At 39.1% G+C, this 23,770-nt stretch overlaps 1 protein-coding gene across 4 annotated transcripts in view; it reads left to right on the forward strand.

Annotated features, from left to right (window-relative positions):
- RTTN (rotatin) overlaps positions 1 to 23,770 on the forward strand; it is a 109,605-nt gene that overhangs the window by 48,894 nt on the left and 36,941 nt on the right. For 3 of the 4 annotated variants that reach the window (XM_042463499.1, XM_042463501.1, XM_042463502.1), the window contains exons 31-36: positions 3,691 to 3,849; positions 9,216 to 9,287; positions 15,252 to 15,444; positions 16,890 to 16,972; positions 18,616 to 18,724; positions 19,976 to 20,171. In XM_042463499.1, the coding sequence (XP_042319433.1) occupies positions 3,691 to 3,849; positions 9,216 to 9,287; positions 15,252 to 15,444; positions 16,890 to 16,972; positions 18,616 to 18,724; positions 19,976 to 20,171 (812 nt within the window). The remainder of the gene's footprint in view (positions 1 to 3,690; positions 3,850 to 9,215; positions 9,288 to 15,251; positions 15,445 to 16,889; positions 16,973 to 18,615; positions 18,725 to 19,975; positions 20,172 to 23,770) is intronic. The other variant, XM_042463500.1, reaches the window with a different exon arrangement.

The following is a 23,770-nucleotide window of genomic DNA, read 5'->3' on the forward strand; positions in this document are numbered from 1 at the left end:
TAGTGTAATTCACCAACAAGATGCTGGTTGACATCTCCAGACTTACACGTTTTTATGTTGAGTGTGATGGGTAGCAATCCTCTTGCCCAGCTCCAAGTTTGGGTGCAAGGTTGATGATGTTCTAGTTACTGAGTGGCTGGTGAGCACCTATATTGTGCAGTAACCAAATCCAGCAACTCTCCTGCTTCCTTCTAGAACTCTAAATTTGGAGCTGGAAGGCAGAATCAGGCTACTATTCCTGACTTTTTACATGGCAGTTCATAAGATATGCATGGTCCTAGTGATATTTGAAATTTCCTCTCAGAGGTTTACTTGTGTTAGCCCTGAGCATACCTAAACCAACCCCTTCTCTTTGATATCAGAATTGCTGTCAACTCAACGTCTATGATCCTAATGTGGATGCTATTATGTGGAAGCAAGCAGGTCACATTGGCTAGCTTAGAAGTCAGCAAGAAGATTTATGTTCAGAGGAGATGGGGAAGAGCCTGGCTAGGAGATAATGCGATGGCTCTGGTTGGAGTAAACAACTCCATCTAACTGATACTAAAAGCTATCCTGCTTTAGGAATATATCTATTCAGACAACTATGTTACACCTTTGGAAGACCCAACTTCAAAGTGTCACTTATGCGTATCAAAGATTTGGACCATTTCTGCAATCAACTCTCTGGATTTTGCCCCAGGGAACAACTTTCCTATAAATTAGGGAACTTTTCCTTTGTTAGTTGGATTAGCTTGGTTTCTAGGCAGGGGTGCTACTGGTTTGTACTTTGCTAGATCCCACTTTTGCTCGCCAAGCTCCAGTGGCTTCTGGAGGGATTGAGTTCCCTGTTCCTAATCCCAGAACGTCATCAAGAGGAGCTGCATTCAAACAGGTGTCATATCTCCATTAGATAGCCTTACTCTATTCCAAGCTAACACATTTATTTCTTAGTTCTTGTGTGCTAGTGTGCGTGACTGTTGAGAATGCATGTTGCTTTTCCCCCTTTTAAATAAAAAGCAATTCATTGAGGATTTGCCTCTGTGGTTATTCTGGTCTCCAACCTTGGTATACATAGGAATGTTCCCAGGGCTGCGTAACCCAGTCAATACTTCGAGCTAATTTCCCAAGGGTGAGCTAACTTTAAGGGAGAGCTCTGGTCCTGGTTACACTGGTAAATTGATATTTCTTGTTCAGAGGTCCTTTTAGTTTCCCTTTTTATGCCTAAGATGTGACACACTAGTATAAAATAACAGAATTCCTGGATCTGACCGGTAGTTGTTCTGGGAGGTGTGGATGAGATTGAGAATAAAGAGTCCACAAAGTTGCCAAAGTTGACCATATCCTAGTGATTATCTCCTCCCAGATGTTCAGTAGAAAACAAAAGATATTTCAGCCCACATGATTTTCTGGAAATTGTACAAAAATCTGCCAGGGAAACCCTTTTACTTAGTACAGAAAGTTTAGATGAGAAGGCAATCCACCATCTGAAAATTAGCATTGATAATAGGAAGATATTGCTTTCCTTGGCCAACTTCATCTTACCTGCTTTACCTCAGATGCAACACTCTGTATAGCTTTTCAGATGTGTGAAATCATCTTGTAGTTTCAGTATAGAAATCTTGGAGTAAGAAGTTGACACTAAGACATTTCAAAACAAGGTACACACTTGCCTATCCCAGGTCTGGTCTCCTGGCCTAATTTTAAATATGTTAGAGGGAAATGAATGAGTAAGTACATGGCTGAATAAATGCACCATGTCCACCAGCTGTATTTTGGCATCTGTGGATATTCATTAAAACAGTGTACAAATGTGTTAATTCAGCTAGTGATTAAATGATGTGAATTTGCAGAAGCCCTCTGGCTCTGATGTATTTTTGATGTGGCCCTTGATACTGAACAAATTACTCAGACCTAAAGTAAAATGACAATAGGTAACAGAAGCTTTAAAAGCCAGTGTTTTTAAAAAAATATCTGGATAAATAAAACATGCAAGAAAATAGAAATAGCGACTCAAGGAAAATAGCCATTATCATTATAAAAATACATATATTTTTTCCAGGAAAGAGAAAAAAGGTAGAGGGGCAAAGTTAAATAATATCTGTTCCAACAGCTGTTTGCTCACTTAGAAATGAAGATGGAAGTATAGCTGCTTTGACAGTTTTCCTCCCTCTCAGTGCAAGAAGGGGTGTGAGAAATATTAAGTACTGTATGTAACAAAATCCTCTTTAACCTTTTCTGCCACAGCACAATTACCTATTTCTGGAAAGAGAATTTTGCATATTTCGCTGTAGCACAAGCCAACCCTTTCCAGTAGATGTCAGTATCATTGTTCATTTTAATGGCTCCTTACTCATTTTCTTGGGAATTTCCCATATATGGAATTATAAAATTGTACCTGTAGAGAAGAAAAATGTAACCTTTGCTTTTTGTTGTACAATTACTTTGGGGGTATTGACAATGCTCCCCTGCTGAAATCCCAAGGGAAATATCTAATAATTTTGTTTTGTGCTGTTCTGCTGGTCAGAATTCTCAGGATGCATGGAATGGGAAGGTTGTGGTCCCAATTGATGTTGTTGATTAAAACTTTAAACAATTTGGTGCTGTACTAGAATAAATATCTTAAATAAGGTCATATAGAACAAATTTAGAAGAGGTCTTAAAGGGAGGGGTGCTATTTTTCCTTCCTGGGGCAAGAACCAGTGTGTGTAAACTGTTTGCATGAACTAGATTCTCAGACTGAGAAACACTTACTTCTTATTATTTTGATGGTAATGTCAGAGAAAAGAACATTAAATGAATAGAGTAGAGAACAGACAAGATTTTTTTTAAATGTTGGTTCATTTATGTTTAGAATGAATATGTTTGTGTTCATTTTACATGTACTGTACTAAACCTATTGTCTAGAGCAGGGGTTCCCAACCTTTTTGACTCATGGAGCTCTTTTTAGAATTAGTTCCTATGGCAGAGCCCTAAGAGGCCTAGCCTATGTCTTACAGTCTGCCCTCCCCATATGCGGGGATCCATTCTGCCCCCCGCCCCCCATGTATGGGGAAAAGAGCGTATGCTGAAGGCCCATAGGAAATAATGGGGCGTGTGTTCGCAGTGGCACATGCTCGCGGCAGCACAGGTACACGCCACATTAATTTTGCCGAGGCTTGCCTTCCACGTAAGCTCAGCCATGGAAGGCAAGTCCACCAGTGGGGAGGGCTGACTGTACAAGTTATTGGTATTTAAGAGTGGTGTTCTGGGCGGTGGGTGGGTTAGGGTTAGCTGGAAGTGCACACAAAGCCTTAAGGGCTCCTCAGAGCACAAGTTGGGAACCATTGGTCTAGAGCACAGGTGGGAATCATGTGTCCTTCAAGATATTACTGAACTACAGTTCATATCAGTCCTAGCTGTAATGGCTAATGGTGAGGAATGCTAGAAGTCGTAGTTCAAAAACATCTGAAGGTACATACATTGTCCATCGTTGATTTAAGACAGTGTTTAATTTTTTGCATTCAATCTTCTGGAAAATAAATTGTTTAAAATTTTCCACAACTGGCCTGAGGCAAATCATGTAAAAGCTGTAATACTAGGTTTAATAGCCAATTTGTAATTGTACGTGGTGCTTATAAATAAGAATACTTTATTTTTTTAAAAAAAGAGATAGGTTCAGTGGAAGTTGGAGTTGACAGTGGAAACTTAATTGATTTTCATTAATATTAGGTCAAGTTCACTTCACTTGCAATTGGATCAGCACTTACATCAGTTGAAGCAGGTTGCTTTGCTTTAGCTGAAAGCTGCCGGAACATATCTGGAGGTTTGTGGGGAACAGTGATTAACATCCTTCTGGACAAATCTGAATGCAGCATGGTCAGAAGAGAGGTTTGTATATGCTGCTTTTTGTTAAAATATGGTCATATGATCATGTGGTCAAAAGGCCAAAGGGTAATCAGCTATTGGGTTGTACAATGTCTGGTGGTTATCTAAGTGGAAGGCAGCTTGCAGAATCAGACTCTCTCTGTTGTGTCACAGGTCAACCCTACACTCCCCCCAAAAGCCTCTCTATTCAGATGCTTCTGAATAGTTTGGGCTTTGACATGACTTCATTCAGTGGGGGGAACTTTTAAACTTTGTTCCTCATGTAAATGAAAGGTTTTACTCTATGATGGTGATGTCTTAGAGAGGGTCATTCTGTGAAAAATGTAATATCTAGTGGATTTACAACTCAAGCCCTTCACAGAGCTTCGTGTTTGAGAGCCCACTGTTGAGAGACATCCCTGTGAGTGAAGAGGCTGTCTCTAGTGTGCTTCAGCTTTGCTCTCAAAGCAGCAAAAGTCAAGGGCAGTATCAGTACCAGTGGCTTCTGTTCCATCTGAGAAAAGACCATTCCATCCATTTCAGCAACTACATCCACCTCTATTGCTGCTGCTACCCTGTCAGTTGCTGACAGAAGGGGATGCATTTTTAAAACCGAGCAGCAAAGAAGGCAAGACATTTCATGGCAAGAAGTCTGCATGAAAGAGACCTTTTACATAAGGACCCTCAGTACTGCCATCAGAGTCACAGCCAGAAATTGTATGGAAGAAGTGGGTTAGGCACTCCAGTCAGTTCCATCTATGGCTTCACCACAGTTGATGATTCAGTCTCTGGTCCAGCTTCTGGCTGTGGTTACACCTCTAGAATCCTCCATACTGCTTGCTCACCCAGTTTCTCCATCAATCCATTCAACTGATTTTCCTCAGTCAAAACCTGCTGTTATGATCTGATCCAATGTTTATTACTTGGTCTTGCTACAGAGACTCCCCTGATCTTTGGCCTCCACTGCTGTTGCCCAGGTGGAAATGGTCTTCCTTCATAGGGAGTTGTTTTATGCTTCCTCCAGGCCCTCCTACCATACAAATATAGACATGAGCATTCATGGGAAAAGGTCTGCTTCATATCTTTCATACTTCTCTTACTACCATGACTGATATTGTTATTGAGTTTATTACAAACACTTCCCTTCTCACTGGTAGTGTAGCTAGTAATCCACCTTGATTCTCCTTGGCCCCATTCATCTCTATGCTTGTGTCTGTCCTCTCATCAGTACCGATCACCCCAACATTGTTCCCTCCTTACTCATTTCAGGTGTCCATAATTTTCACTACACCATTGCCCTCCATCACTACCACCTTGCACTTCTTCAATTGTCTCTCATCCTCCTCAGTCTCCAATTTCTGGTACTTGGTACCTATATCAATCTCTACTATGCTTGCTGTGACTTCAGTGGATATAGTACATGCAGCTCCAGTGGCAAATATCTTACCTACTTCATTAGTTTTGTTTGTCCCTTCCCCTCAGGTGTTTGCTTTTCCGGTGTCAATAATTTGCCTCTACCATTCCATTGGTATCAACTTTGTGTCTTTTTATCAAGTTCTGTTATTTCTGATGTCTCATCATCACACCCTCCACCAGCAGCTTCTCCAGCCTCATCAGATGATGAAAATGATGAAAAACACCATTTTACTATGTCGTTGTATTTAATGGGACCTGAGTATCCACAGATTTCAGTATCCACGGGGTGGGTGGGTGCTGGAACCAAACTCCAAGGGATTCCAAGGGCCCAGTGTACTAAAGAGAAGACATTACAGGATTACTTATACACTTTAAAATGAATTAAGGTGGTGGATGCAAGATGTAAATTAAATCAGGAAAAGGTAATAGTTACGAGTCTCTTAGGCTGGGAGTCTACTGCTAGGGAAGACTATTCAGGGCCAATGGTGACAGGCAGAGAGAAAATGCAGTATAAATGTCTTAGAACTATGAACTATGAGATTAGCTTTGATAGGGTTCAGAGAAATAATAAATCAGGAGGCTTAGATGGCCATGAACAATGTATCTGTGAAAGCTTAGATTTGCAACTAAGAGGGATACTGATGACCTTAATTGATCAAGAAAGCAGTAAGATTGCTCTACTAGACAAAGAGAACAGTAAAATCATTAACAGAAGTCTCTTTGAAAATTTCCTTAAATCTCAAAGCTGACTATCTCAGCAGAAACAGAATTTTGCCATGGGAATGGTCCCTGAACAAGCAAATATTTGATACATTATAGAGGGACTTTGGTCCATTCCAGGTGGACTTATTTGTGCTTGGAAGAAATTCCAAAGTAAAAAGATATTTTTCCATAAATGGAAATGTAAGTTTAGATCAGCATGATACTCTGTTACTTTTGCGGCTGAAGAGATGGCTATATGCATTCCCTCCATTGCCAGTAATTCAGAAAGTATTAAACTAAATATGAATAGAAAGAGCAAGAGTGATGTTAATAGTCCCAAACTGGCCCTGCAGACCATTGTTTCCATTATTGTTTTAGATGTGAGTCAATAGGAACATCATGGCCGCTACCAGACAGGATTTGCTAATGCAGGATCCAGTATGTTATCTGAATCCACAATAGCTAAAACTGACCACTTGGATATTGGGAGGTGGTATTTGTTAAAACAGGGCTATTCAGAAAGAGTAGTGAGTACAGTCGACCCTTCTTATACACGGATTTTTTATACACGGATTCAAGCATACATGGTTTGAAAATGTTCTAAAAAGTATAAATTTACCTTGATTTTCCATTTTTTATAAGGGACACCATTTTGCTATGTCATTATATGTAATGGGACTTGAGCATACACGGATTTTGTTATACACGGGGGATCTTGCAACCAAACCCCAGCGTATAACAAGGGTCAACTGTACTATACTAGCATCTTACAGAGAGTTGGCACAAAGAATATACAGTATGAGATAACTTGGAAGCCATTTAAGGTTTGGTCAAGGTTGAATGCAATATTACTAGATAGTGTGTAAGTTAAAGACATACAGCAGGCCCTTGGTATCTGCTGAGGTTTGGTTCCCAAACCCATTGTGGATACCAAAATCCATGGATGTTCAAGTCCATTAAATACAATGGCATGGTGAATGGTGTTCCTTAGATCAAATGGCAAAACAAAGGTTTCCTTTTTGTAATTTATATATTTAAAATACGTATATTTTTGAAGCTGTGGATGCTTGACTCTGTGGATAAAAATCTATGGATATGGAGGGTTGACTGTACTGGTCTTTCTTTCAGGAAGGCAAAAGGGACTGATGCCAAGCACATCAAAAAGACAAGCAGCAGCTTTGTCTGTGGTCTTGGCACCTGAAGAAGATGCTCTGTCATGGTATCTTTGTTCCTTAAGATTGCTATCCTTTAAAGTAGCATTTTTGGTAGCAAGCACATCAGCAAGAAGAATCTCTGGCGGGTTACAAACCGCCATAAAGTACGCGCTCTGCGCGTACTAGGGTTAGGAAGGGCCGTATTAGGGTTAGGAAGGTTCTTACCTTCCTGACAGCCCTTCGTCCCAGTACGCGCAGAGCGCGTACTTTTTTGCGGTGCCCATCCACATGGGCGCCGCCATGTTGACGTACTGGACGCTGTGCGTCCAGACGTGTCGCGGCGGAAGTGACGTCGCGAGGATGCACTCCACCCCTCGCGGCGCCACTTCCGCATTCCAAAAAGGAGCGGCATTTCGCCGCTCCTTTTTTGCTGCGCAGGGAAGCCTCGCGGTCTGGCAGCTGGGGCTTCCCTACGCAGCGAATGGCGGCGGCGGGAAAACGGCCCCTTGAGGGCCGTTTGTAACCCGCCTCTGAATTAGCATCCTTGTCCATAAGTCCTAATTTGTTCAGATTTCTGGAAGATAAATTTGTGCTGATTGTAGATCCTTCTTTTGTCCCTATTTATATTCTGATGTAATGGGTGAGGAAATCCAGTAGCCAACTCTGTCCGAATCTAACTTATTCTTTAGAGAAGAAGTGGCATTCTTTTGTTTTAAAAAGAGCAGTCAAAGTACATATAAGCAGAACAAAGACTTTGAGGACTGAGGCACCAATTATTTCTTTTCATCCTAAAACACTGGGTATCAGAGATACAAAGTTAATGATTTCAAGATGGTTGAAAGCATGTATCCATCTGCACTATGATTGTGCACATACAACACGACGTAGGAATGTCTGGACACATTCTATAAAATCAATGGCAACATCCACAGCCTTTCAGGTAACATCTTCATTGGGAGAAATGTGTGAAGTTGCAGGTTGGAAGGAACCATTAACATGCATAAGATCCTATAAGATAGATAGGTACAAGTCTGCAAAGGCTGCTTTTGGGCACACAGTTCTTCAGACAGTTCTAAGGGTTATATCACTTAGACCCACCTGTCAGAGTTGTAAGGCTTGGGGACATGCCATATGTCATGCTCCTTTAGCCATGCAGAGAATGAGAAGTTGGACTTACTGTAATGATCATTCTTGGATGACTGGAAGAGCAATTCACCCCAACTCTGTGGCTGCTTAAAAAAAAAAGTCAGTCATATTTTCTATCTTTCAAGCTTCTCTAACTATTCTGTTGAATCACACTATAATCAAACTGGAGGCGAGGAGAATCAGCATTCCTAACTGAAAAAGAATTTTAGACTCCTGCCTTGAGCTGCTGGAGCATGGGGATAAACCCATATGTCATGGATTGCTTCTCCCATTACTCAAATATGACAATTCATGGTAAGTCTGACCTCTTATTCGCTCCCCACAACTGTCCTGCTTTTATTGTGGTCTATCAAGATATGTCCAGATAGATTTGATGTGCAGGGGCTCAACAGGCACTAAAAAAAGTCCAAAAACCCACCAATTGTACATTGTTTCATGATACTGATCAGATGTTTCTAGATACAGCAGAGGAATGTGGAATGAATACATTCCCATGATCATTTTAAATGTTAAATGTTAAGGCAACGTATTGTTTCTGCACTTGGTATACAAGCAAGGTGAGAGGTGATAAAAAGGGAAGTATTAAGCAGAGAACAGTTTTCAGAGAGTTGGCTGAAGTATCAGCAATTAAAGAGATTGCAGCTAAAATTACATTTAATGTATGTACCTGCCTATTAACTGCATAATAGATATTTCAGCCAGTGTTACTATTGTTCTGTGTATTAATTTGTTCTGTTACTAAAATGAGGAGGATATTTTTTCCTTGCTTCAATTTACTGTACCATCTAGTATTAAAGTATAAATTGAGGCATGGAAATAAGATAACCTACTGAATAATAGCTTCTAGAATCTTAAAATAGAAATATTTTAGAATTGAATTGAACAACCATTCAGTGTGTATTTCAAGCTGCTTTGTTTAGGTTATTTAACTGCAGCCAGATGGCACTGTTGAAATTTGTTTTCTCTTTGTAGGCTGCGTTTATTCTTCAGAATCTTTTGGTGATCCCATTGTCCAGTGAAGAGGTTAAAGACACCATTTGGCAGGTGACTAGTTGATTTGACATATTGCCACTTTTCCTCAATATGCTTGTGTTCAGTATTTCATAACCTGGTTAGAATGTAGAAAGGGCATAAGCTGCTTGATTTAAATGTGTTGGAAAATGTGGATTCTTATTATGTTCTTAAAATCAGAAGGTGGGGAAAAGAATCTCCCCCCCAGTACTGTTGATCTTTACATGAAAAAGTCTGTCCAAACCGACACCTCATACCTCTAAGTCTGCTGTAAGAATAGATGTAGACATGCCATGTAAAATAACCCAAGATATCATGCACTCTAAGAGCCTTCCATTGCAGCAGTTTTCAGACATAGCAATATTGGTCTATTTCAGTATAAAAAGATATAAAAGAATCCTGTAGCACAAGCTTTTATGAACTCTAGACCACTTTTTCAAACACAACCTCATAGAGGACACTGGAGTCCAGAAAAGTCTATGTTAGAAACTTCTTTGTTTCAATATGAAATATACTAAGGATTTTTTAAAAACATCTTTCTAAACATGACATTCATGATCTCATCATTTCAGTAAATGGAAAATCTCTTTCTGATTGACATGAAGACATTCAACAGATGTTGCAGAATTTATTTTCTCAGTTTTATTACAGTATTTGTATCACACTTTCCCATCATAATGGTTTTCAAAGTGTTTCACCATAGTAAATCTGAATTGTAGATTAATTAATACACTTCCCATTGATGGATTCAGTGAAGTATATCCAGGCTCTGGACGTAATGTTGCCAGAAGATTGTTGACCTGCCGACTTGAGAGAATACTAAGGAATACCGCCTTAGTGGTACATTGGAAGCTTTTAAAAAGGCTCTTCCAGTAAGCATACCCTCCCGACTCTTTTTAGAGAAATATTCCCCAATTAGATTAAGATACTTGATAGCCTATAATTTTGACCACTTAATTTCTTATTTTAGATAATTTTATTGAATATTTATTATTGTAATTGAATGTTTTTATACTGTATTATGATGTTTGTCATAGTTTTACCTGATGTGAACTGCTTTGATCTCGAGGAAAAGCAGTATATAAATAAACAGTTTATTATTTATTATTATTAAATGCAATTTGTTCTCTACAGAATTGCCAAGTGCTATTGGTGGTTTCAGATGATAGTATCATGGCTTCCTGCCCTGTTCTCTTGAGGGTGATTGATCCGAAGGATACAAGGGAACAGATATACCCCTCAAATCACCAGATATTTCTGTCTATTACTTCTTCAGTTATAAACAAATGCTATTAAACACATCCAGCTTAAAATTTCCTTCATAGACACAATGGTATACAGCTTCCATTGTTATTTTAGTGGTGCTGATGCCTTCCCAGGTCTGCAGCAAAAGTCATGGCAGAAATATGACACTCCTAGAGTTCCTTTCGCATCACATAATTCTAGCACCATGTTGCACTTTAATTACCATGGCAGCAACTTAGGGAATCTTGGGGCTTGTCATTTGGTGAGGCAGTGGAGGTCTCTGATTGGGAATTCTAAGTTCGTTGTGGTGTGCCTCCAAGTCATTTTTGACTTCTGGTGACCCAAAAGTGAACATGGTTTTCTTGGCAAGTTTCTGCAGAGGGGGGTTGTCATTGCCATCCTCTAAGGCTGAGAGAATGTGACTTGCCCAAGGTCACCCAGTGGGTTTTTATGCCTGAGCTGGGAATCAAACCTTGGTCTCCAGATTTCTAATCCAATGGTCAAACCATTACACCACACTGGCTCTTGTATCTTTCCCTAAACTCCATAGGAAGTTGCCATGGCAGTCAAAGTGGAATCCTGCTGTAAGTATGTAATATGAAAGGACCTCCATTTTGCTGAGCTTAGTAACAAAAGCCATGGCTACTGTAATTGGCCTAAGGAGGACAGTTCATTGTTACAGTAGCCAGAAGTTTTCATTTTCTTTCTTTTATGGTCACATATTCAACCATTGTGGTGTTTTTTTTGCTCCCCTGAAAGACAATAGCTTCCAAACAGAGGCACCAGAAATTAGGGATTTTTGAAAGTGCTTGGTGTTCTAAAGAGCTCTTTGATGAATTGATTTTGAAATGTCTTAATACAGTTGCTTGAGAAGTATCAAAAGATGAAACAGAGAAATGAAATTCCTGTTGTGGGGAGAACAATGCCAACACAGATTAGTATAGACAATTTAGCAAGCCGTCTTTATGAGTCTTATCAGTTTTTAAACTGTAGCTTAATGCTTTCTAATATAGTTGTGCAACACTTTCAAAATGTTTTAGGAATGCTTAACTGCTCTCTTTCCATATTAAATGTATGCTTTCAAAACAATTTTAATGGATTTGATTTATAAAATATTGAGAAGGAACAAATTCTTCACATTCTAGCATAAAAAATTAACAATGGGCAAAACCAGAAATGCCCTGTAGTAATTCTCATTGCCCACTTGTGCAGGTCTCACAAAGCAGAGGCAACATCTTTGGTTTCTCTCTCTTTTCTTCCTTTCTCAGTTTTGTAGTGTGAAATGTAAAACCACCCTTATCTGACTGTTTTACATGCAGATCTCCCCTTTGTTCAGGCCTGAGTGTTAAACTGGACACTAATGTTGAAATGTGTTATGGTACTGTAGATGTCATAGTATGATTGAGCCATAGTGAAGGGATGAACTTGACAGGACCATGAGGTTATTGTTGCAGTAAGCACACCCATATTCAGTTTTGTTTATTGGTTCCGTAACTGCATGAATTCCCATCTAGAATTCCTATGTATTATGACAAAGTGCAGATATTATTAAAACTTAAAACCAGCATAACCCTGAAAATCCCTCACATATCCCAAAGGGATAATACTAAATGGACATAGGATTTTCTCAGATGGAAGTCTGATTGCATGAACTATTAGCCTGAATTCTAGTAGGTTTTCTCATATTTACAATAGTTCTACCTTTTTCCATTAGCAAATAAGATTTTTTGCAAGATGGATTTGCACATTACACAGTTGTGTGTGTATGTGTGAAGAAACATTCTGTTTCTAGTGCTATAGCTCTTTAACTGTTACACTGATATTTTAGCTTTTATTGCACACATACAAAAATTAGCATATGATCATGATTTGGATCCCAAGATAAAAGAACAAAATGGAACAATTTCATAGAAGGTGCCTCTAATCAAATTTTGAGTAATTTGTCCTTACCCCAAGATTTAACAATCTACATCCCACAATGCTGAAGAGATTTCTGATACTCTGGAGATTTCTTGAGCAGCTTTTAAAAGATAGACAAAAGATATAATTCCTTCCTTGCACTTTTGTTTATTTATTACATTTAAAAATCACCCAATAATTGTACTTTTCTGAATAGTATATGATTCAGTCACAATCATAATCATATAATTATGAAGGACCTCTATAACTCTCTATAACTACAGTAGTCAAAGAAATGCTGTTGGGGCTCTATAGCTATGGATGTTCTATCCATGAATTCAACCATCCATGGTTTGAAAATAAAGGTATTCAAAATTAATATAAAATGCAAAATGCAAACCTTGTTTTTGTCATATTATATAAGGAACACCATTTCACTGTGTCACTGTATTTAATAGGATTTTGGTATCCTTGAGTGCCACAGATTTTGGTATCCAAGGATGCACTTGGAACCAAACCCCAGCAGCTACCAAGGGCCTACTGTATCAGTGTTAGCCTAAAAAGGAAAAAGGGAAGGGAGAAAAACAGAATCTATCAAGACTCTGTCTTTCCATCTGAGGAAGTAGATTGTTATCCATAAAGCTTATGCTAAAAGATAAATCATTTAGCCTTAAAGGTGCTGTTAGACTCCTTTCCCCACATCCTTTACTTTTTACACAATTACAGAAGTTTCCTTTCCTACAGATTCTACAGTGGATGGAGGACATGTGATTAGGAGAGGTGGAGGTGCACACTTTCCCTATTTGCAAGATAATCATGTTTGATTGAAAACCATGCAGTGATTAGGATAATATAGTTCTCATTAGTGTATTTGGGCAGTATCTGCATTGGCATGGAATGTGTTGGAGAAAGAGATATTTACCGTGTATACTCAACTATAAGTTGACCTCATGTATAAGCCGAGGGCAGGTTTTGGGGCCAAAATTAAAGATTTGGCGGATCTTCAGTGTATGTATGTGTGCGCACAGCAAGAGGGACTCTAACTGATTCCTTTTTGCTTCAATGTTTCAACTTTGGTTTCACCCTTGACTCCCCAGACAGCAGCAGACAGCATGGGTGGGAGAGGGATTCTGTTTGTTTAACCACAATCAATCGCCTAGGTTTCTTTCTGCTTGGCTCAAGAGAAAAAGACACTCTCTCCCAACAGCATGGGGAAATTTGAAAGAGCTATCACATTACCATACTGACACATAAATAAGTCGACCTGGAATTTTGGGGTCAATTTTTGGGCATAAAGTTTTAGACTTATAGATGATATACCGTATATACGCTATACAGCATCTTTTAAGAAGAGTGGCAGAAGAATAGTATGTGGGTTAAGTATAGGAAATAGATGTTTTACTTTCAGTGCAATTACAATCACCCCTCCTTTCTCGTGGACTTGAGCTCCGCCGTCTTGAATATTCATGGAGAGGCACCCTCTGTTATTTTCAATGGGCCACACCCCACAGCATGCACAGATCCCCTGCAAAAAAAGAGGGTCGCCTGTATTTTGATGTTATTACTGTTCAGAAGGTTTCTCCCCCCCCCCCAACTGTTGGAAAATAAATTATTTCTGGAAGATGTTGAAGAAAGAGGTATATTTATGCTATTTATATTGTTCTTTTGATGTAGTCATTTAGTCTAATGTAAACCATCACATGTAATTCCAATTCTTCAGATCACAAGATGTTTTGTGGTTTCAAGGCTAGAGAAGTCACTGCATGCACAAGACTGTAACATTCTATTGACTCAATGGTTTTTAGCACTCCCCTGAGGCTGTAAAGTGCTAGACATAAAAATAGTAAATTGGCATCAGCAGAGCCAGATATCCAAACTTTGGTTCAATGTCATCCTGCTTAACATCTGCAATACTCCCAGAATAGGCACTTGTCATGCTTGATTCCATCAGTGCACATTGCTGACATCTTCTGCACATGGATTGTCATTCTGTAAGATAGAACTAGAAAAACTACTGCATAGAATTGTGAAGCCAGTTCTCATATTAGGTGTGCTTCATTTCAGACAGACATAGTGGAATCCAGTAAGCATTAAATTAAGGAAATGACAATTGTGTAAATCTACAGTGCTATATAAATAAAGCATAATAATAATGATAATCCTTCCTTTCTTTCACTTTTTGAGAGTGGCAAAAACTTAATTCATGCCAACTGAGGTCACAACCCTATTTTATACAGTTTTTTTGTTGTTGTTTTTTTGCCATACATAACTTTCCTCATCTGTTGTACCTAAAATCTTTGTGGTATATAAGACAAACAAACAAACAAAAATAAAAGGCAAGTAATGGTTGTTGTGGTATAAAGAAGTAACTACCTGAATTCTGCAAATTGTATTAAGTATCCATATTGAGATACCGTCCTCTCTGCACGGTTAGCATTTTTCACAATTTTTGCTTTCTGGGTAGGAACAGGTGAAAGCCTACTTCTGAAACCTCATTCAGGATTTCTTTCTTTCTGAGATTATCCTGGCAATGCTTGCATCCCTATCAAGCATGTATCAGCAGCAATATATTAGCCACCTTAAGTTCCAGTCTATGGCAAAAGGTAGGATAGAAATAAACAGTAGAGGCTAGAAAATGGCTTTAAAAAAAAAAAGAAAGCTGAGATTCTCAGACAAGGGTGAACAATCTGATGTTAGACCTTCTATATGCTGGGCTACTATCATTCCGCGCAGGGTCCTTACTATTAGAATCTTTGCTCCTACAGATTCTGATGGAATGAGTGTGCATGCTATGCACTGAGAATCTGTGCTCCAAAGAGAGATTATTGACTAGTCTTTTCCCTCCCTTCCTAGGGTCCTTGTGTGCATGATGAAGAATCTGGTGTATCTCTGACCGGAAAACCTGCCCTCCTGGCTCTGTTATATCACTGCCACTTCTATGAGCATTTGAGTGAGATGGTGAAAGAGTGCTATCTAGGTCGGTATACATTTGATCTGCATTGTTCCTTGGGAGACAGCCTGGCAACAGGGAAGAATAGTCTAAATGGTAAATGACACTAACAAATTCATGTAGCTTGAACTTCACTCACTTAAGATTGCTGGTTAAAATGCATTATTGTTCTAAAGTATTGTCATTGTGTGTGTGTAAAGTTAAAATAGCCTCTCACATAAATATCACTTGATCATATGCTGTATCCAAAATGTAATTATATTAATCTCTGGAAATGAAAAAAAAGCATATTGGATAATGCCTTCCTTTTCTTAATAAGAAATAATAATTGGGTGTAAGAGAAGTGTGAGGCAAATTAATTAGAACGTCTAGAACAGTGATGGCAAACCTATGGCATGTGTGCCAGAGGTGGCACTCAGAACCCTCTCTGTTGGCACATGTGCCGTCTCCCCAGCACAGAGTTTGCCAGAGTTTGTTACTGGAAAGCCAGAGGGACACAACGCTTTGCAATAAATAAGTGGGTTTTGGGTTGCAGTTCGGGCACTCAGCCTCTAAAAGGTTCAGCATCACTGGTCTAGAGGGATGAATATAGTACAGTGGGAAGAAGATGCTGAAAAAGGCAATGTGGGGCTCTTACAATTATATACCGGTAAGCATTTCATTTCTCTGTTGTAAGTGCTTGTCTTAGTGGTGCATTGCAAAGAATGTCAGATTGGGTTTTTGAGATACAGTTGTCCCTCCTGATTCACAGACTTGGAGTCCACAGTCTCGCCCATTGACAGACGGCAAGCGGGGAGGGAGAAAATTGTGTGCGCAGGAGCGCACCGCCATTAAAACCATTGGCAATTCCAATATTGGCAATTTTCTGGATTTGCAGTGGGGGTCTGGAATGGATCCCCCATGTATTGGTAGGGACAACTGAACTTTCTTAAATTGAAAGAATTGTTGGCAGTGTTCCAGAGAGAATGAGGGCTGCTTCACGTGTACACTTCCGAGTAAACAATATGAAACAGTACGAAATATAGAATGTATTAAACAGCAAGTAGGTACCTGAAAACGTAAACTAGTATGCTTTTCAGTCAAGAATAGGTATCATTTTCTGTTACACACTGGTGGAGGAACCTTCAGCCCTCCAGATGTTCATAAGATATTCCCTTCATGCCTTACCATTGGCTGGACTGTCCAGGGCTGGTGGAATTGAAGCTGAACTACGTCTGGAAAGCTAACAGTAACCCAGAACAGTTTATGGTGACCGACAGTTATAGATCTTGCATCTTAACCTCCTGTTTACTATGTCTTAACCCCCCTTTCCTCTGCATCTGATTGGGCTGTATTTAGTTCACTTTTGAAAGCTTCCTAAAGTTTTAGGACATCTTAGGGTGTTTTTTTTAAAAGTCAAAATGTACTCAACTATATAAAGGCAAATAATGAGTACCTTATTCTCTGTGGTTTCCCACTGCAAAACTAGGTGTGGGCAGAAAGAGGCAAATAACAGGTTGTTTAAAAGGCTGTCCTATTTCTTTCCCTCACCTCACCCCCAGATCTTGATGAGTCTATTTCTTTTTGGAGAATCCAGACTAACGAGAGTCAATCTGCAAGTTCCCATTCAACATCTGACACTGTGGTGAGTTCAGAAATTGTACGTGTTAGTGCTGTAATTTCAGCTAAAAGCTGCTCAGCCAGGTTGTGGAAAGAACTAAGATTGCAATGTGGTCTGATTAATTTTTCCTCTTACCCAGAGATAGTAGTTTTCATCAAGTGATGATAAAAGTATTACATGGCATATACATATAGTTCAAGGTGTTTCTGTTGGGAAAGATTATTGAACAGTTTTTCCCCCCTTACTAAAACGTAGCTCATTCTCAAAATTACTAAATTGTATTCCAATACACCAATTTTGTATACAAGTCCTCCTCAGATTTACATGTAGCCAGACTAGCAAATTGTTTCTTACATATATCAACAACCAATAAAAACTTTTAACCTGCTCATCTGAAGGCAGTTCTTGTTCACCACTAGTGAGCAGGATATATGTGCCTGTGGTGTAGATGACAGAAAATGTCTGTATTCAACCTCTGCAACACTCTGAAGCCATTACTGGAAAAGGCTTAGCTGATGTGGGGATCTAACAAGCTATATTTTTATAACTAGCTTAAATTATTATTGATTTTTACTTGCTGAAGACCTTGTTTTTCTTCAGCTTTAAATTCAGATGTTTTAGGAAGCATGGCTGAAGAATAAGGAGCCCAGTAGCATCCCTGATTTCTTTCCTCCTTTTAGCTATTTTCTCCTGATAATTTTTGGAAATTCTCCTTCATTTAAGCTCTCAGTTGTAGTTAGATGTGAATGTGGCTCCCTTACTGCCATAAACTTCATATAGTGAAAGTGTGTCAAGACAAGGATATGTTTTGGAAATGCTGTTACAATGAAAAAAAATCCTAATACATATCCTGTTAAAAAGTATTCTGAGTCTTAAGAAAAGTCACTAAAATAAGATTTTTCCATATGTCTTGGTCCAGCTAAGTCCTGTAATTGCACAGAACAGAACTGAGAAGTCTTTGTGGCTAAGGTCTAAGAGCAGTGGAGAACCTGTGATCCAGTTAGACTCTACCTCTAAGAATTTCTCAATATTGGTTAGATTGGCTAAGGCTGATAGGAATTTAAGTCCGACAATATCCAGAGGGCTACATGAGTCCCACTCCTTGTTTTAGTTGTTGCTAGACTGCAGCTCACATCAACCACAGTCATTAGATGATCTGGCTGTGGATGATGCAAGTCAGAGTTTAGTGAGTTCTTGCTTCCCCTGGCCTAAGATCTGACACATGCTTACTCCATTTTGGTAGGACTCTGAATATTCTATTTTATTTTAGTCAGGATATTTTCTTTTTAGTTTCATGTGTTTATAACCCATGCTACAAAAATATAAGACGTCATGGTAATAGAATCTTTCCATTACTGACATACAATTGCTGCTTTGTCTACTTGAGAGTAATACATTTGATTTCTGTTTTGTTAGTGCCAAAAGTTGCCTAAATAAGCACACAAGAATCCTATTTTCTTATTAGTGAGCCTAAGCAGTCGTGAATGCCCTGTGTTCAGAAATCCTGACACAGAATTTACTGTGTTCAAACTAGAGAAGTTCACTGGTTGGGCCTTGCTTTCTGTGTGCACATGATGCTCTTTGGACTCCAGCTAATGAAAATTGTCCAAAAAGACATGAATAATAACAGGCAAAATGTAATTACTGTATCTTGTTCTTTTTCTTAGATCATTTCATCATCACCATCCTTGGGGTGTGTTTCAGAGGTACCAGCACCTACATCACCACCTCTAGGTATTATTCGTGATGTGCCTGTTAATCGATTCATGGCTCAAGGTAAAAATTGTCAATCATCACCATGAGTCAGGATGTCATTTAAACATAAGCAAGGTCTTCTGGGGTGACTGGGTGTTTCTTCCCAGATTGTACCCAGCAGTAATCTCAATACATTATTGTACTGTAGAGGTCTGCATGTTCAGAGCAGGAGGAGGATAAAGACATTTAGCTTTGTGTAAAGGGCTGCCTTCAAATATTTCTAGATTGCATCCATCAGAAGTTACACATTAGAAATTTTGCATTCCATGCCCTTTCCTGGGTGTCAAGATCCCATTATACTGGTGCTCCAGCTAATTTGCTTCTTATCTAAACACCTATATATTTTCATAGTATTTGTTGCAATGGTGAAGAATTTGATTTTGACAATACAAGTTGAGTCTCTCTTATCTACAATGACTGGGACCAGAAGTTTTGGGGATTTCAGATTTGTTTGGATTTTGGAATACTGTTGTCTCTTTACATTTCTGGCTTTGACTTTTGCAGATTTGATTATTTGAAGTTATGATTAATATATTCTGTCCAGGAATCTCTAGGTCCTCCACCACAACTCTGCCAGAAGTTGACTAAAGTTGTATTAGAGAACCTACAAGTTCCTAGAGAAAACACTTCTAGACATTTGTAGGGCCTCCAACATGATTCTTTGATCAATATATGGCAGATGCTGACCATAGAGTTGCTCTGGAAGACCTAGAGATTCCAAGAGAGGTGTTCTCTTAGGTAAGAAGAATAGTATTTTTTTTTATTATTATTTGTGGTTTTTGACATTCATGGGGGTCCTTCACTCCTAACTCCAGTGAATGTCGAGGGACCACTGTATTTGCATACAGTGTGATATCTTGGAGAATGTGATATCTTGGAGATGGGACCTAAGTCTAAACATGAAACTGATTTATATTTCATATACACCTTATTCACATAGCCTGAAGGTAATTTTATACAAAATATTTTTAATAATTTTTTGCATGAAACAAAGTTTATATAAACTAAACCATCAAAAAGCAAAGGTATCACAATCTCATCCATCCATATGGACAGTTTTGGATTTTGGAGTATTTTGAATTTTCGAATTCCAGATAAAGGAGACTCAACCTAAGCTTTGAACCCATGTGTGCATGGAATCTGACTGGCCAAACCCCCTTTATTTATATGTAAGTGAGGAATATATCTTTGTGTTTTCTGTACATTCACGTCTCACCTCCAAGCAATTATATTATTCAGATATTTGTTCTCTCTCTGAATTTTGTGTTCTAGGTCAGAGTGACACAACCACAACTGCTTCAAGTCTACGTGATTCCCAGCAGTCTGTCATTAGTTCTCATCAGTGTACAGTGGTTACACCCCCTCTCCTGTCAGCTGTTTGCAGTTTACTGGACAACCTGCTGATTGTCACTCCAAAAGATACTGGAATTGCTCTTCAGCGATCACATATACTAACTGCTCTCAGTAGGTAAGAGATCAATACCTCCTGAGGTAACAAAAAGACAAAGAACATGAAGAAAACAAATGCTACTTGAAGCAATGTTTCAAATACTGATTAGCAGCTGAGAATTTTGAAAGCTCAAAAAGAACTTTTGAAATAGAGCTAGAAGAGCTATAGCAAAGAGTAGGAAAGATTTGGAGTATCAGTTAGGTTTTTATAAATATAGGCCATGGGTGGGTGAAGGTTGTGGATCCCACTTCTGTGCCCACTGAAACTCCCCACCAGTCCACAGAAAGCTCCCCCAAACATGTGAAAATATGTGAAAATATGTGAAAATACCCTCATTCCACCTCCAGAAGCACACCAGAACCCACAGAGCCTTCAAATACCTCCATTTGCCTCTGCATGTCCTCTCAAAATAGTGGCAGATGATAAAACACCACTCTCTGTCACCATTTTAAGAGCGATTGCAGTGGAAAATAGATATTTGGGCGTGCTGGCCATGGGGAGGGGGCTGAAAGGGAATTGCTGGGAGGGGGCTGAAGTGGAATTGGACTCTGGCTTCCACACTGTTGTTCACCCCTGACTCTGGGCTATTACCAAAACAATTTGTAGGTGTGTTGTTGTTTGTTGTTGTTTTGAGGTGAAATTAACAAACAAAAATAGTTTTTTATTTGTACTCTGGTCAGAATCCTCCATACTACACTGGCAGAACTGCATCAGTGCAGGCAGTGATGGCAAAAGCAAAAGGCTACAGGTGCTGTGGCTGTGAAGGAGGGTGTTAGTGAAATAAGGCTGCTCAGAGTCATCAGATTTTGTCTGCTTTCTATTGCTACTACCAAGCTACCCTGAGAAAACTGCAGCTGTTAACATAGTGCGCCCACAGGGTTCTTACCTTTTTCCAGTATCTAAGATTTGTTTATGGAAAGCCTGTAAGATGCCTGTGTCCCAGTCCTCCGACATGTACAAGTCATATTAATGGCAGCACTAGAAAAGTAATGCAATTTGCAAATATTCACAGAGACAATGGTGTAAACATTTGAAAAGTGTATATGACTGGTGTAAACTTTGGAAAATTGTAATATTGTTAAATGTTTGAGTGAAATATTTCTACCTTATCTTGTAACAGTTAAAAAAGTCTTAACATTCAAAAGTCTCTCACTCACAGATATATGAGATGATTAGATGCCTTTATACTAAAAGTACTGCTTCTTTTTTTACCTTTTCTTTTGTCATTCTGGCTAAACCCTAGTGTCTTACAGTTTGTCTCCAAGGAAACAACATCCCACTGCTTGGTGCAGTGTGTTGCAGTCCCCTTTATTAAGTAAGCTAGGACAGTGATTCAGTATCCTTTGCGGACTAGATGCATCTATTACCTTAGAATCCTAACTTATATAGGACTGTGAATAGTCTGTCATTGCTAAATGGTAAATAAGTATCCTCTATTAAATAAATCCCAACTTAACTCCAAATTAACTGGGACATTTGCTGTTATGCTCACAGCTTTTAAAAAATGAAGTTTAAAATTGGGGAATAGATAGGTATAAATAGATACATAGGGGGATAGTAGATAATTAAGTACCACTATGGTGGGAAGGTAAACAGTATTCTGTGCAATCATGCTGGTCACATGATCACAGAGTAGTCTCTGACAACGCTGATTCTTCAGTTTAGTAATGGAGAAGAGTACCACTTGACAACCTTGTTACCGGGTAATACTTTTACCGTTATTTTTAAGTTTGGGGAACTGCACTTTCTTCTTTCTCTCCTTTTGGCAGCAATGAGGAGTCTGTAGTATGTTAGTTCTACCGCTGCACCACGTTCCTTATCAAAGTAACAGACCTCCTGCAGTCCCACTTGATGTAGGAAAAATAGGCAACTTTTTGTCTTATTCCCCAGAAGTAATTTCACCACTACACTTCTCTGTATTACAACCATTCCTCATCCTGCATGGGTGCAAATATAGGCTTACATATACTGAAAAGGATAGGCCCTCTATCCTGAGCTTCCCTTACACTGAACCAGATGAGTATATTTCTGTTAAGTATTCTGGAGTGTGTGTGTGTGTATGTGTACATCAGTTTGAAACCATGAATTTCATAGAGTTTTTTGGGACAAGGAACACTCGGAGGTGGTTTGTCAGGTCCTTTCTCTGAAATATAGCCTACACCACCTGCTATTTGTTGGTGTTCTCCCATTCAATTACTAACCAAGTCTGACCCAGCTTAGCTTCCAAGTTCAGACATTATCTGATGCATTTAGGGTATTTAGGGAGCATAGTTCAGTCCAAATCCCGGGTTTGGTGTAAACAACTGCAGTTGTCAATTCAAGCAAATTTGCTACCGCTGAAGAACAAGTAAAGAGAAATTCAGAAAACTGCTTTGATAATAAAATGATCTAAAGAATATTGTTAGTTAATTAAAGGTGTTTGGATCCTAGAAATAACTTGCTAAAGCAGATTTCAGGGGAAGAATATTTGTGTGCTTCCATAGCATAGCCTAAGGCCAGTCTTCCTCCTTTCTAGCCATAGGAAGACAAATGAAGTCTCTTTTACAGAAAGCAGTGACTTCTGTAAGGGTGGCCCATCCTGGAATGTTCAAAAGAATGCAGATTCTACACCTACAGTACTTAGCTATTTAGATTGTATTATCAATTGCTATCAAATCAGGGTCAACTTCTGGTGACCCTCCAAGACATCCTGTCATCAGCAGCCCTTGTTACTTTCTGGGCTATAGCTTTCTTGTTTGAGTCTATCCACTTAAAATTAAGCCTTCCTTCTCTCCTACTACCTCCCATTTTACTGAGCACTATCTAATCTTCTGATGATTCATGTTGTCTCATGATATGGTACCAGCTTCAGCTGATACGCCAACTGTGCCCCTGTCTGGACCGAAAGAACCTTGAAACTGTAGTACACGCACTGGTAACCTCTCACTTGGATTTCTGTAATGCGCTCTACATGGGGCTACCTTTGTACCAGGTTCGGAAGCTTCAATTAGTTCAAAATGCTACAGCCAGATTGGTCACCGGAACATCAAGGGCGGACCACATAAGTCCTATATTCAGATCTCTTCACTGGCTGCCAATCAGCTTCCGGGCCCAATACAAAGTGTTGGTTATCACCTATAAAGCCCTACATGGCTTGGGCCCAAGTTACTTGAGGGAACACCTCTCCCTACATAATCCGCCCCACACTCTCAAAACTTCAGGAAAGTATCTACTGGAGTACTCCAGAGTGAGAATGGCTGCAACTCACCAACGAGCATTTACAGCAGCAGCTCCGGTGTGTTGGAATAAACTCCCTGAAGATATCCGACTCAGTTCTTCTCTATATGCTTTCAAGAATCTTTTCCACCTAGCATACCCCTCTGACTCTTTATAGAGAAAGTTATCACCTATTGATGTGTACCTCTAGATGTTTAATCGATAATGTGAGATTTTAACCTGTTTTTATATAATGTTTTATGTAAGTGTACTATTAATTGTATATTGTTTTGTAATTTGATGAAATGTTTATCTTCCCGTTGCTGTAAACCGCTTTGATCTTTCTGGAAAAGCGGTATAGAAATAAAGATATTATTATTATTATTATTATTATTATTATTATTATTATTATTATTATTATT

This window comes from Sceloporus undulatus, chromosome 4 (genome assembly GCF_019175285.1).
Source record: "Sceloporus undulatus isolate JIND9_A2432 ecotype Alabama chromosome 4, SceUnd_v1.1, whole genome shotgun sequence".
Classification (NCBI taxonomy): Eukaryota; Metazoa; Chordata; class Lepidosauria; order Squamata; family Phrynosomatidae; genus Sceloporus; species Sceloporus undulatus.